Genomic DNA, 15,997 nt, shown 5'->3' with positions numbered 1-15,997 from the left:
TTGGCTAATTGTAAATAATCGTTATAAAAATACCTACCCGAACTTGTGAAAGCGAGTATAAATAATAGGCCAAATACAACTCGTGATACTGATAGGCCAAAATGGACTTGTATGGCGTACATTTTTCGTGTTTATTTGGGGTACCATAAATACACGCAAGAAACGTGTGAACATTTTTTTACTCCTGTTTGTTAGTAGATATTTGCACTGAGTGTCAATCTTGATGTTTTTCCCCGTACACAGGCGGAAAAGATCAGATAAAAATAAGAAAAGAACGCATGGAAGTTTGCAGGTTAAATTATTTAACTGTATATAAACAACCTCTGCATTGGAGTGCAAACAAAGCGCTAATCTAAAACCTGTCTAGAAACGACTATAACACTGATGCAGCGTTCAGTCATGATAATTTTGCTGTGCAGTGATAAATCCCAGCCTGTCTGGTTTGATTCCTGAGCAATAATTCAGGTATTGTGTGTGTTTTCCTCCGGGAGCAGCGCTGTGAAAGTGCTGCGGTCACACGGAAAACACAAAGGACCTGCTGCCTTACAGTATTTTTAGCCAGGGCTCTGAGATACAGCTGAGCCGAGTCCTGCCCGTCCTTACAACTAATCAAATCTATCAGCAAATCTCAGCTCAATCAGGTTCCACGCAATAGCGACTTGAACGCGGATGAAAACGAGTCCCATTCCCAGGACTTTCAAACACAAACGAGGCGTTTTAAACACGTTTCAAACGTAGCCTTCGTAACCAGCACGTTACATTTAAAGATCCCATGTTGCCAAATCTGATAAGTGAGCTATGGGGCTATGTAACTACCGTATAAGTTTAAAACAGTAACCCACGCGCGGCCTGCATAAATTAGCTGTGATTTTTTTCACGAACCTTTGCGGCTTCCGTAAAAGTGTGACGTCAGATCCACTAGTCGACGATGAAGATTTCAGCAGGCAGCAGATTTGACAGCTATGTTGCTATTGCTCCAGTAACTAGCCGCTGTTCATAGAAATGCATATACAGTAACACATGATTACACACGAATCGTCGGTTTGCTGTTTTACACAATAACGCACACAGGCATTATTTCACAAACGACATGGTTTTACTTAAAGCGCGTCCATAACTACAAAAGACGATACTTTACTGAAGCTTTTCTGATACGAAGTGTGCAAACTCGAGCATTTTCTGCCTAGTCCAGTCATTTTATAGCTGTTGTTGTTTTTTTTTGTCGGGTAGCAGCATCGGGTATGCGATCGTATTTATAATTTGAGGCTGCATTGCGACGTTTCTGGCGCCCGAGATGATATTTTAAGCTTGTTTTGAGCTAGCCGCTGTTTTTTTTTTTGCATCCGGCTAACGCTGACGTCGTTGTGACGTCGCTACATTTGATTGGCCTGGTCAAAATCATGTGACTCGGCGGCCATCTTTGAAACTACATTTTTCTATAGTCTCCAGAGCGATGGAGAACCTGCGTGGGCCAATCAGAAGAGAGGCTCATGAATATTAATTAGACGGGACTGAATCTCTTAAAAGAGCTGAAAAAACAAACATTGAGATGTTTTTTTGTTACTTATACCGCAAATATATATTTTTAAGGACACCAACACCTAAAATAAAACTCTAAAAATTGACCTTTTTAAATTATATTGAACACTAGAGGAATGTTCCTGCGTGTTCACATAACCAAGACGTTTTCTTAACTTCTTAAAGTTAACATTTAAAAACAACTGGAAAACAAAAAAACGTTATTAGTACTTTTTTTTTTTTTGCTAGCTATGATAGAGTCTTTTTCACATACTTTTTACACGTTCAAAGTAAAAGTTTTCTTCCCGTAAGTATAATGTCATTTAAAGGTTCCTAAAGTATTAATTGAATTTATAAAATCATTTTAAGGTAAGCGTTTTTGCGATCGATTTATTTCACCTACGTTTCAAAAATAATTAGTCGGCTTTCAACATTTCGTTTATTTAAAATGCAACTCAAATAAATCGTTTACCTTCAAAAGAAACTCCATTTCCACTCAAAATATAGAATTATTCGAAGGTTTATTTTTAACGTTCTAAGAATGTCGTTTTCTTGTCGCGATTCGAACATCGTTTAAAGGCGACAAAAACATTTACAACAACACCGTACTAACATTACAGTAACAAAATACGCTTTCCAGAAAAATTAAAATAATAATTAAAATGTCATTTAAAGTTTACGAAACTCATCAGGTGGGAATGATGATATAAGGATATTTTGATAAAGCGGTTCTAAGAACGTTTCCTCAACATTATGAGAACGTTCATCAAGCACAAACAACATCACGACATAAAGTGAATGTTTCTTAATTATATTATATTAAATTGACTTTTATTACAGCTCATAAAGAGCTACAAGAGAGAACCCTTTCCACGCAACGCCGGATCTATGGAAGAAATCCCACTCGATCAACTAGACGTGGATTAAATAAGGTTTTAATGTGAGTTCGTGTCCTTAGCATCATCACATGCCCTCTATCACACACGCACAATATAAAGTCAGCTCATTATCACGATTTCAGCATTTGTTACAGGCTCATGTCAAACTTCATTCGACTAAAGACCATTATGAGACAGGCAGAGAAGCGAAGGTGTAAAAAATACATGACGTTCACTGCCTGCGATGATAATGTTAACAGACCTTAGGAAACGATTTAAAGATGCAGCGCCAGGTTATTATTCTTATTGTTGTCTGGCCAGAGGAGAACGACACCGTTTCATACCGTGAAGCAGCTTTGACACAATTTACCTCGTAAAAAGCGCTTCATAAATAAAGATAACTCGACTTTATTCAAGCACAAATTAAATTAAACTCACCCCTTTTAACCGAAGACCACAGAAAATAGCTTTGACTTTTCAGGACTCTCTATCTGATGAACACATTAAAAATAAAAAAATCAAGACTAAATAGGCTAAATAACATATTTATATAATTACTTATATTTTTGGCTTTCGTTTTTATTTCGGTCATAATTTTCGTCATTAATATTACCGTTATTTTATTTAAGAACGCCTACATATTTTTTTTGCATTTTGCATTTAACGCCGTTTTGGCTTTTCCGAGTTGTCTTCCCGGCTAGCCGTTTTAAATAGGACTTTATTTCAAGCAGTGACTTAGGTTTTTAGGTGTTTAACAACCTGAAGCGTGTTTTCGGAGGATGCACTGCCTGCATGTCGGCTGTGGTTTTTATTGCATCTTCCTCCCAACAGAATCACCAAAAATACACTCTGCAGCAGCAGCAAAACCCTGCCTTGCACTCAGATATACGTGAGGTTTCGCATCAGATTGTCTCTATAGCAACATTTAGATTCACACTCATTCACTTCAGGAGGAAACCAGTTTATCGGAAAGAGCGGGACATGCTGTAATAAAAAGGAACATCACAATGCAGAATGAATGCACATGCATAGGCCCTAAAAACACTAAAAGTCTGCTCTCCGGCCGTTTTTAAGATCTCCAGTCTTGGTCTGTGACCTGCTGGCATCTGGGTCGAAGCCCGGGAGACCCGAAAGCCAGCGGCGTGGAAAGCAGAAGAGCGTTTTCACACTCATGTCTCCCGTCTGAACACACACTGATCATGTGACACGCGTGGAAGGACGGAAAGATCTCCGCAAACCTACTCTTAAACACTTTCACAAACAAGAAGAGCAGCTGCATGAGTACAAGACTCACACAGAAATGTTCTTTAAGTATTGCTCGTATCAATGTATTAATATTTAATGCATTGAGAAAAAAGTCGTCATTCGCTTAAGCAGGGAATGCAATGTATTTTCTTGCCATTTGTTGCAATGAAGCCGTTACTTTTATTAACAATAATGAAAAAGATCATTTATAAAACGTTTTGAATTCAACCGGTGTGTTTAGTTAGCTTTAAATATAAGAAGTTCACTCTGAAGTTAAACACAAGTCTATATTAGCTACAGACCCAAGTTCTGGGGGAGGAGGAGAGACATATAGAATTATTTCTAATCGTCTGCTGTCGTAGTTCACCTTTCCATAATTTTAGTTTTCCCCCAATTAAAAGATTTTTTTAGTAAAAATCAATAAGCAGAGACAAAGAAACAAAAAAAAGGATAAATAAAATAAATTAAAATAAACATAATTTCTTTTTCAATTCTATGTATTTTATATGTTTTATATGTTCATTAAAAAAAAACTTTTTCGATTACAAAATACGAATAATGAAATACAAAGTTAAAAGAAACGTAAGAATGCATTAAAATAAATGTGTTGGGTTTAAGAAAAAAAAACACACTAATTAAAAAAAAAATAAATAAAATAAAATAATAATAAAATGTGGTAGGATTTCGATTTTCAGATTAGGTCGATGTTTACATTTTACATTTTTACATTTTATTTTCATGATCCACCGCCCATTCATTTAATATTTTACTAATAAAAATAAAATAAAATTTGATGAATAAAATGCAATAAAAATGAGTTACATTTATATTTCATTTTGTGAATGATGCTTTGTTTCGGGTTTAAATGTATTGATTGGCCGGGTTTTCTCACTGAACATCTCTGATGCAAGCCCTTAATGAGTCCATGATGCGGGTAATTAAAATGACAGCTCTGTCCTATTTTACAGCGAAAAAGACGTCAGAATCACGTTCTAGATTCTTTTGAGCTAATGCACGAGGGACACGAGACGTCTCACCTGCGGTATATTTGGAGGAATCTGAGCGTCTCAGATCACGTCCATCGCTTGTGTCTTAATAAAGTAATAACCCTTCCGTGTGTGAAGAATTCAATTAGAAGCACATCTTAATATTACGACGCTTAGAGTGTATGTTCTGTTCTAATGTTCTTTCAGGAATTTTAATAGAAAGTTGGTTCGAACTTATCTTTAATAATGCGTTAACACAACATACATGTAATATTCAGAGATTTTTTCTTCTTCTATAAAGCAGTCATCAGTAGCACAGGTGTATTTGTAGCAATAGTTAATAATGCAAAACTATAGATTTTTCTTTTATGCCAAAAACGTTGTTTTGTAAATGTTCTAAATATAACAAAACTTAATGAAACGCTGCCAGACTCAATTTAAAGGTGATTTTCTCAATACGTCGATTTTTTGGCACCCTCGTATTCCAGATTTTCAAATAATTAAATAAATTATAATCGGAATATTTTAGAATATTCAGAGGACATTTAAAAGTAGCATCTTTAAGTAACGGAATCCTTAAATGGAATGTTCTCTTATTATGTTTTTGAAACATTTTAATAACTGGAACGCTCGGAACGAACTTAATGAGAAAGTCCTGAGGATGGGTTTCCATCCAGACCGTTCTGATGAAACCAAACGGCAAACAAATAAATGCAGGAATAAATGACCTCCTTCAGAAACCGTTCTGATTGCGATGCACCAGAGTGAAGCCAGGCTCTCTCAGCACACTTGAGTGCACTTGAGTACACGGCATGCACACTACACCCTCTAGTGTGTGTCTGGAGAAACACACTGCCATCCAACCCTATTTCTAGCAAAAGAAATATGCATTTGAAATCGGTTTAGATACGAAATAAGAGTCTACTTTCTGAAAGGGAAAAGTTAGTAAAAAAAAATGCAATAATAATAATAATAATAATAATAATAATAATAACAATAAAACAATAAATAAAATAATAATAAAACAATAAATAATATAAAAATCGTAAAAAGTATATATATATATATATATATATATATATATATATATATATATATATATATATATATAAATATAAATATATATATTTTATATATATATATATATATATATATATATATAAATAAATAAATAAATAAATATATATATATTTATATATATATATATATATAAAATAAATATATATATATATATATATATATATATATATATATATATATATATATATATATATATATATAAAATATATATATATGAAGGCAAAAGAGCTCATTTTTATTCAGAGACCCAAAGCGAGAGCAAAAATGCAATTTGGTACAGATGCTAATACTTATATATCTCCAATAAAATGATTTAATAAGATGTTATTAGGATGCTTAGCTTAAAAAAACACTTTTATTTGATTCTATTTTTCAGAGAATGAAGTAAAACTAAGTTGTTTCAGTCCAGTAAGTGTTCACCTGGAAATATCACTAACATATCAAATCAAATCTCGTTGACTTGCATAAAAACCAGCAAATATCTGACGGCAGAAAGACGGGCGACGACGCTGATCCTTTAGAGGCCTTGTATCATGACGCGGACGCTTTTGCGATTCTTCTCGTTTGCGAAGAGAGAAACTCTTTTGTCGTCGCTTTGCATAGAGTCACGTGACGGGATCTAAATCCGGCCTTGATTTGCATGTTTCCATGAGAAGTGATGTGACCCCAGACGTCTTCACGCTCCTGAACAAACGCTACGATCAAGCTTTGGTTATTAAACCCATATTTCTAAAGCACCTGTGGCTCAAACGATGCTTGCAAAACTACGAGTTTGAGAAAAAATGCATGACTTTCCAAAAACCCGAAATGACTAACCGTCTTGATGCGTGATGCATTTGTCCTCTTCACACCCGTGGGAAGCTTATTCAGCAGTTACACCTCATTTCCTGTCTGTACAGGAAACAGCGGGGTCATGGAAGGTCGGCTCGCATATTTCCCATATTTCCTAACGCCGGTTTCCTCTCCGAGCTTCCCGACGTCCCCGTTATCGGTTAGCTCGCTCACGTGAGGCCATGGACTTCAGAGAGACGAAAACAGACCACAAACAAAAGTGGCTTTCGGTGGCATGCAAAATAAATAAAAAAGATTAAGTAAATTAAATAAATAAATATATGGAAAAATATAAATAATAAATAAACGACAAGTTTAATAAATTATTAATTAAATATAAATTAAAAATAAATAAAAGGCAATCAATTAGTTCATAAATACATTTATTAATTGACTTGTAATATAAATAAATAAATAGATATCAGTTATACAGTGTCATATCTGTCTAAAGAAACAATTAAATTGCAATGTGTTTTTGTTTTCATTAAACATTGCATTGATATTTTAATGACGGCATTTCTTATTCTAAAATAAGGGTAAAATAATAAAACATATACATAAAAGCATCAGTTGGCAAAATTTAGCAAACATCTGTGCTTTCCCAGGACTTTGGCTAATGTTTGGCTAAAGCTTCTCCCAGACAAACTTTTTCCAGTGACATATAATATATATTATATATACAATATTAAATGTATTATATAATTAATATATTTGTTCAATGTCCTCAAAATGCACAAAAACATTACCCGCACAATTTTAACTTGAAACGTTCCATTAATGCTCATAAAACAAACATTCATATAATATTCAGACAACATTAGAATTAAAATTTTTGAGTGAAGATCCCTTTGAGGATAATGTTTTCAAAAAATAAAAAAAATATTTTAAATGTAATATCGAGTGTAATAAGCGTCCCGCTTTATATTACCTGCTGTGCACTTACATAAAGAATAAGTAAAAATGTGCACTTTCCGCTACCGATGCGGGATAAGATAAGGTTAGAGACTTAAGATGCAAGTTAAGGCGTAAGGTGTGCAATTTAAAAAACGATAATAATTACAGATGTAATTTAGTGCATGCACAACATGCACGTGCACTGCACTAAATGCAACTTAAAGCGGGGCCTAATGCATCTGTGAAGGCTAGGCCCGGGACAGGACCCCGAGCCCCCGAGGGGCTCCGCGGGGTTTCCAGCGCCCTCTGGCGGCCGCCGAGCTCCTGAGCCCCGGGACTCCTCCCCTAATGCAGACCGAGCGGATCGCTCTTCCTGCGGTGTGACAGCAGCAGCAGCAGCAGCAGCACTGGCGCATCGCGTGTCTTTAATATCCACTCGATTCTTTTCCTCTCGCGCTGAGCTATTAATACAGCCTCATCTGGTCTCCCTCCCTCTGGACGGACTGCAGGACGGAGCGGGCTTCTCGAAAAAAAAAAAAAAAAATGGCCAACAGAGATGATGAATACGATTTCTTGTTCAAAGGTAAATTCTGCATTCCCTTATAGCGACCGTTCATAATCCATCCATTGTTCCTGACCTATAGATCCGACGGGCTGGTGTGTATGTTTAGCTGCGGCACCCGTCCGAAACCGTGGCATAAATAACAGGCTTTGAGAGAGAAAGTGACGCCCGCAGAGGCATCGATACACATCCATCGATCAGCAAAACATCTGTTTGTGAGCCTGGATGCTTTCACGCGGGATCTCGGGGCCTAGATGATGAGAAATTAACATGCATTTTTAAATCTATGCCAAACGAGCCTTGAATGCTACGATTTAGGACTAAAAACGGCCTCTGGTTTGCTTTTCGGTGCCATCTAATGATGCTTTTTCTGTTATTAGAGCCTGACAGAGAACGTCCCCGTAACTTTCGGTAAATGTCAGAGCAGATAGTCTTGAAATAATCTTTATGGAACGTTCTCGTGCCGTTATTAATATGAGGCATGGACGTTCTCGTAATGTTGCGAGGAAACGTTCCGACAACACGTTATCAGAACGACCTTGTTACAACTATTAGTGACGTTATCAGTAAGAAAAGAACGTTCTCGTAACATTTTTAAAACGATGTAATGGAATGTTTCTCTAACCTAGAAGAACATAAACATTGAACGATTTATGACGGCTTTAAAATAATAAAAATGTGTTTAAACGCTTATACATATATATATATATATATATATATATATATATATATATATATATATATATATATATAATGGGTGTTTTAAATGTTGAAAGAGCATTCAAATGTAACATTTTTAATCTAACCAAGAAGAAACATTTAAAAAAAGCTGAACGTTCTGAACGTTTAAAAATTGTATTTTAAAAACATTTAATGAATATAAAAAAACAGTTAGAAATACAATTATTTTGAAAGTTTCAAAAGAACAGAACGGAACGTTTCTCTAATGTTTGCACAACCTAAAAATGCATTCTTTAAATATAAAAAAAGAACGCTCAAAGTAACACTCTTAAAGTGATAGAATGTTTTAAATGTAACATCTAATAATGTGTCTCTAACGTTTACGTAACCAAGAAGGAACGTTCCCACGCTTACGTTAGCGGAACATTAATATAACATTTTTTTTTTTTGATAGCTGGGTAGAGAAAGCGTATTTTAAAAGTAACACGCATGATGATAGTTAGGCCACATGCTGATGTTCTGTCCTGCTGCTGATTGGTTACATTGTAACTACGACTGTGTGGCGTCACATGATCAAAGTCTGACGCGGCAAATCTGTTTTCACCAAATCAGCAGCTCGTGAAGATCAAAGTTCAGCTTGACTTCCTGGTGAAGACGACGCGAGGACATGAGCCCGAGCTGAAGGAAATCAATGAGCAGCTCACCTGGAAAACAAAACTTTACCGACCCTCTTTTTAATAAGAAACGCAGCACGAGATGAGTTTGGGAGACCGTCTGAGCCCCAGCGAAAGTGAAAGCGGCCTCAACTTCATTCCAGACGTCACAAGGCTGTCAGACCTGCGAAATAAATAAAATAAAACAAGCAATTCGAGAGAGAAAGAGAAATTACTTTTGGTTGCACCTGTCAACGGTAACTCAATTGAGGACGTTTATAAACCACCAATATTTTCTCTCTGGCCATTAACAAAATTGAAATATTATTTGATTTTAAAATGGCTCTTTCTGTAAGAATATGTGTTAAAATGTCATTTATTTCTGTGATCAAAAGCTGAATTTTTCAGCATCATTACTCCAGTCTTTAGTGTTATGCTAAAAACGCTGATTATGAACGATGTCGAAAACGGTGATCGATGCTTTTTACTTTTCACGACTCCTCGATGAAGACGTTCAAAATCGGGTTTTCTTTTTGCAACTTTACAAGCGTGGCTTTTAAAAGGAGTCGGTCTTGATATCTTGCCCTTATGGGATGGCCTTCTTCTGCCCTCAGTGGTTCTGATCGGAGATTCTGGCGTCGGGAAGAGTAACCTGCTGTCGCGCTTCACGAGGAACGAGTTCAACCTGGAGAGCAAGAGCACGATAGGAGTGGAGTTCGCCACCAGGAGCATCCAGGTGGACGGCAAGACGATAAAAGCTCAGATCTGGGACACGGCGGGGCAGGAGCGCTACAGGGCCATCACCTCCGCGTGAGTGCATGACAAATACAGCAATACTGCAGTGCGTACGGTACCTCAGACAATACCGTAGCTCTAGCCAGTGTTACTGTAGGGATTTTTACCGCTCGTCTTGACACTGAGGTCAATACGTGACACCCTGGCACATTTTTTATTACGCTGATATAGCTATGTATCGCGGCGGTGCAGAATTGAAACGCTAAATGCTAAGCATAAACATCTCTATGTCTGGACGCTAAGTCACTTTTCAAATCTCCCAGCATATTAATATTGTTTTGAAGTCATAACGTGTGCGTGTGCGAAAGTTCTGCTTTATCGTTGGAAAATTTGTGGGAAAAGGAGTAAAAGGTGTTCATTTATTTTGGGAATTCAAACGATACGTGCCAAGATCCGTTAGGTAGCTAGTAGTAGTAGTTTTTGTCATTTTGGGCAAGATTTTGTTGTTTATTTTTAGTGCAATTTCAGGTTTTTTGTTTTTTGAAACTGAATGGAAATGAAAAATGTTGCTGAAATAAATGCATTTTATTATATTGCAGTTAAAGCTTGTTTTAAGTAATATATAGACATTACTCAGTAAGCTTGAGTTCACTCTAAATCTACCACGATGCTTGTTTCTTAGTATTTTTCAGGCGGGAAACGAGCTGACAAAATAAACGTATTTGCATTTGTGGCTGTTGATAAGTGAGCAGATGTGGTTTTGGTTCCCCAATGTCAAAAACAAATAAATTTTGGTTTATTTTTGTTAAAATGTAAATATTAGACGAAAAACGAAAACGACACGCGAAAAAAAAGTAAACTAAAATGATTAAGTAAAAAAAAAAAAAGTAATGTTGCCCAGGCAACTAACTGAAATAAGTTGCCATAGCAATATTGATAAAATTAAATTAAATAAAAAAAGTAAAACTGAACTACAGCTATGAGCAATATTAAATGGTAAAAACAGGTTACTACTACAGTCAAAATACACGTTACATAAATATTACAGGCACAATTAAAATTAAATAAAATAAAAATAAAGTAGTGCTGTTAAATGATTTATTGCATCTATAAAAAAAAGTTGTTTATTTTACATAATATATGCACATGTACTGTCTGTATTTCTAATGCATATATAAATTATATTTTATATTATATCTAATAACATTTAACATATAAACATAAGAAATATAAGCATGCACGTGTTTGTATATATATATATATATATATATATATATATATATATATACACACACATATATATACATATATTGATAATATTTTAATAAATATATAAATATTTTGGATCGTGATGAATCATTTGATATAATCATTTAAATTAAAATAAAATGTATTCACTCAACGATACAAAACCTGGACCTAAACGTCGAGTAAAACTAAGAAGCGCTAATGTATTTGTGTTCTGATATCTCAGGTACTATCGCGGCGCGGTCGGAGCGCTGCTGGTGTATGATATCGCCAAACACCTGACCTACGAGAACGTGGAGCGCTGGCTGAAAGAGCTGCGAGATCACGCCGACAACAACATCGTCATCATGCTGGTGGGGAATAAGAGCGACCTGCGCCACCTGAGAGCCGTTCCCACCGACGAGGCTCGAGCCTTCGCAGGTACCGCAAAACTCATGTAGAGGAGCAATGGGTGCCGTCAGAACCTTCTCACCTTACTCCATCAGGTCAAAATAATCCAAAATAAGGCTTCCACCCCGTGAAAAATAGTGGTCCGGTCTGAAACGGGAGAGAAAGCTGCACAGATCAAGCACTGTTTATAATTATATTATTATTTTTACATATTATTTTATTCAAAGCGACTGAAACAATGATATGAAAGTCTCAGTTAGCTCAATGCAGTACAAGGATTCTTTAAATAAAAAATAAATAAAAATAAAACCAATAGAATAGAAAAATAACAGCAAGCTTTAGAGAGATTTTGTTAATTGTATAATAATATGAAGAAAATACTGAAAATATGAAATATGAAGTATATATATATAATGTATAAAAGTTTTATAATTTATAAAAAATAAATAAAATAAAAATAAATAAATAAATATATATATAACAGAGATAATTGCCAAGTAAATATAAAGAAACCAAATCCTGTTTTAAGACTTAAATTAAATTAATAAAAGTATATGTAATATGACGAAGTGTGTGTATCTGTGTGTGTGTGTGTGTGTGTGTGTGTGTAGTATAATAAGTAACAAAAAGGAATCAATAGAATAGAAAAAGAATAGAGAAGCTAGTGTTAGAGTTGGTTAACAAGCAGTTTGGGTTTTTTTAAAATTCTAGATTAGAATAGAGTTTGCAAGCCAAAACAGTCCATAACAGCTCTAAACAAATATGTGTCTGGATGGAAGTAAGTGTCATTAAAAACACTTTAATGCTGGATTCGTTTGATCTTTCCTCTTCTTCAGATGTTTGGACTCTCATTCTGACGGCACCCATTCACTGCTGAGCAAATGATGTGCTGCATTTCTCCAAATCTGACGGTTCCTTTAAAAAGAGAAAATATTTGCTCCGACAGCGATTCGTAATTCTACACAGTGTTGTGTTTAGGATGAACTTGAACTACATTGCTTTTTACGATAATCAGGGCATTAGATTAACCTCAAACAGAGCAAAGCATCTTCATTAAACCAGTCATAAGTTGGAGAAATTAATTCTAGCGTTCAGCAAGGATGCATTCAATTATATTTTAACAAAATATCCGACGCCGTTCTTTTGAACTTCCGCCGTTTTCACTGTATTTCTGATCAAATAAACGCAGCTTCGGTGACCAAAAATATTAAAATTGCTTCATGCAAATAAATAGATTCGCTCAGGAATGAACTCGGCTCATGTTTTGTGAACACGATTCGTTCAGTGTGAAGCTTTGCGTTGTCCGTGGATGCTTCAGGAACGCGGGGGTACTAAACACTTTCCGCTCGCTTCCAGAGAAAAACAACCTGTCGTTCATCGAGACGTCCGCTCTGGACTCGACCAACGTGGAGGAGGCCTTCAAGAACATCCTAACAGGTACAAACCGCTCACGGGAGCCATGAATCCCAGGACAGCGGCGTCTTATGTAACTTTAAGAGTGCAGCATCGGCCTTCTGCTAAGCTGCGAATGCCTGCCAGGAATTATGGGGATTTTGGAGAGATGTTTTAGAAAGGGTGTAAACCTTAAATGACGCCATTCTATACTAGATGACGCCGCTTTTACAGGAAATAAAAAGCTACTGGAGGGACGAATGCAAATTTTACATCCACATATTTAAGAAGTTAATGTAATACATTGAGAATAGGGTCATCACTAAAACTCAAATTAAACATTCTTGACTAAAAACACCTTATAATACTAGTATTCGTTTAAAAACCTAAAGCTAAATAAGTGTTGAGTTGAGTATATATATATATATATATATATATATATATATATATATATATATATATATATATATATATATATATATATATATATATATATATATATTTTTTTTTTTTTTATATATATATATATATATATATATATATATATATATATATATATATATATGTATAATGTTTGTGAAGAAAAATAAGATATAATATGAAGAATATACAGAAAATAAGTATGCAGGAATACATACAGCGAGTACAGAAAGTATTCAGACCCCCTTGAATTTTTCACTTTGTTATATTGCAGCCATTTGCTAAAATAACTTATCATTAATCATTAACGTTCACACAGCACCCCATACTGACAGAAACAGAATTGTTGACATTTTTGGCGATTTATTAAAAAAGGAAAAACTGAAATCTCACATGGTCGTAAGTATTCAGACCCTTTGCTCGGTGTTTAGTAGAATACAGCCGTGAGTCTTTTTTTGGGAGAGATGCAGCAAGTTCTTCCTCCGCCCTTCCTCTCCCGTTCTGTCAGGCTGGATGGTAGACGTTGGTCTCTCCAGAGACTCTCAGTTGGGTTTAAGTCAGAGCTCTGGCCGGGCCGCTCAAGAACAGTCACGGAGTTGTGAAGACGCTCCTTCATTATCTTAGCGGTGCTCTTAGGGTCATTGTCTTGTTGAAGCCCCGACTGGTGGAGGTGCAGTGATGGTTGACTTTCTACAACTTTCTCAGCCTCAGTGTTCTTTGGGTTCTTCTTCACCTCTCTCTCCAAGGCTCTTCTCCCCTGATAGCTCAGTTTGGCCGGCCGGCTCTAGGAAGGGTTCTGCTCGTCCCAAACGTCTTCCATTTAAAGATTATGGAGGCCACTGTGCTCTTAGGAACCTTAAGTGCAGCAGATTTTTTTTTTTTTGTAACCTCTGCCAGATCTGTGTCTCGCCACAATTCTTTTCAGGCAGTTCCTTTGACCTCACGATTCTGGTTTGCTCTGACATGCGCTGCGAGCTGTAAGGAGCGTGTGTGTGTGTCCTTCCTAATCAAGTGTAATCAAACACAGCTGGACTCAGATGAAGGTGCGGAACCATCTCAAGGGTGATCAGAAGAAATGGACAGAACCTGAGATAAATATACGAGCGCCACAGCAAAGGGTCTGAATACTTACGACCATTTAATAAAAAAGAAAATATCAAAGCTGCAAAAATGTCAAGAATTCTGTGTTTTTCTGTCAATATGGGGTGCTGTGTGTACATTAATGAGGAAAAAAATGAACTTAAAAATGGTTGCAATATAGCATAGAGTGATAGTGAGTCCCCACTATATATATATATATATATATATATATATATATATATATATATATATATATATATATATATATATATATTTAAAAGAAACAGATACATAGATAGATATATAGATAGATGTGAAGAAATATATTTTAAAAATATAATTGCTATTTTAATATAACTTTAAAATTGTTATTTTAATAAACATTTTTCTGCAGTATTAACTTATTTTCTTATTATAAAAAAATAAAATAAATAAATAAATAAATAAATAAATATATATATATATATATATATATATATATATATATATATATATATATATATACATACAATTTTCTTTTTGCTTTTTTATGCGAAAAGTGAAATATTTATATTATAAAAATGTTTTAGCATTAACCTAGTAAGAATTTAATAGGACAAATAAAGAGATAAACAGATTTTGAAAACTAAATAAGAAACCAAAAGATTCAGTTAAAATTGAAACGGATAAATTATGGGAAAGATTATGGGAAACATACATACATGAATGGTTTTACAGTAACCATGACAATCAACAGTTTACCTCTCTCCCTTTCTCCCGCGTCTTCAGAAATTTATCGCATCGTATCACAGAAGCAAATCGCTGACCGATCGGCTCACGACGAGTCGCCGGGAAACAACGTGGTGGACATCAGCGTCCCGCCGACCACAGACGGCCAGAAGGGCAACAAACTGCAGTGCTGCCAAAACCTGTAACCACGGCAACCAGCCTCACCCGCCACTCATCCGTCTCCCTCCATGTCGTGCGCTCGCCATTTATTTGTGTAACATATGTATATTTTTCTTTTTTGATAGCTTGTCCGCTCACGTGCCATGAGTAAACTTGTACAGCATCCGTCTGTGCTCTGGTTTATTAGCTGCAAGACTGCGCTTGAAACATGACCGTTAGTCAATATCACACGCTCGTAGAGATTCACGGAGAAAAACGTGACAAGACCTGGAGCTGTCCTCTGCTAGCGTCAGCTCCATCTCAGGATCACGTGAGCGCGCCTTTCCCTCCGAAATCGGAAGAGTTTTTAATCGTACAATTAATAATGATACGTTTAAAAAAATTGTCGTATGTAAAAATCCGCTGTATTTTCAATCAAATCCAGACATTTTGTTACAGTAACGCAAAATTCTGTATAAATATTACAAAATCTAATATATACGGTGTATATGTGTGTGTTTCTTCCGTAAAGAAAAA

General features: G+C 35.6%; 1 protein-coding gene across 1 annotated transcript; it reads left to right on the top strand.

The window, feature by feature from the left end:
* The first annotated feature begins 7,755 nt into the window (after positions 1-7,755).
* rab11bb (RAB11B, member RAS oncogene family, b) lies at positions 7,756-15,646 on the top strand. The gene is made up of 5 exons (XM_043233440.1): positions 7,756-8,015; positions 9,943-10,138; positions 11,538-11,731; positions 13,058-13,138; positions 15,362-15,646. Exons 1-5 carry the CDS (start codon positions 7,976-7,978, stop codon positions 15,505-15,507), a joined length of 657 nt encoding a protein of 218 aa, XP_043089375.1. The 5' UTR covers positions 7,756-7,975; the 3' UTR covers positions 15,508-15,646.
* Positions 15,647-15,997: the final 351 nt, after the last annotated feature.

Source organism: Puntigrus tetrazona, unplaced genomic scaffold (assembly GCF_018831695.1).
Source record: "Puntigrus tetrazona isolate hp1 unplaced genomic scaffold, ASM1883169v1 S000000837, whole genome shotgun sequence".
Classification (NCBI taxonomy): Eukaryota; Metazoa; Chordata; class Actinopteri; order Cypriniformes; family Cyprinidae; genus Puntigrus; species Puntigrus tetrazona.
This window is presented reverse-complemented; position numbering and strand designations above follow the sequence as displayed.

What these genes read in the sequence shown, in the direction of transcription:
- rab11bb (XM_043233440.1), top strand. Translation starts at nt 7,976, where the DNA reads ATGGCCAACAGAGATGATGAATACGATTTCTTGTTCAAAG. An exon ending in ATACGATTTCTTGTTCAAAG is followed by an intron (nt 8,016 to 9,942) that starts GTAAATTCTGCA and finishes TTCTGCCCTCAG; the next exon opens with TGGTTCTGATCGGAGATTCT. An exon ending in CTTCAAGAACATCCTAACAG is followed by an intron (nt 13,139 to 15,361) that starts GTACAAACCGCT and finishes CCGCGTCTTCAG; the next exon opens with AAATTTATCGCATCGTATCA.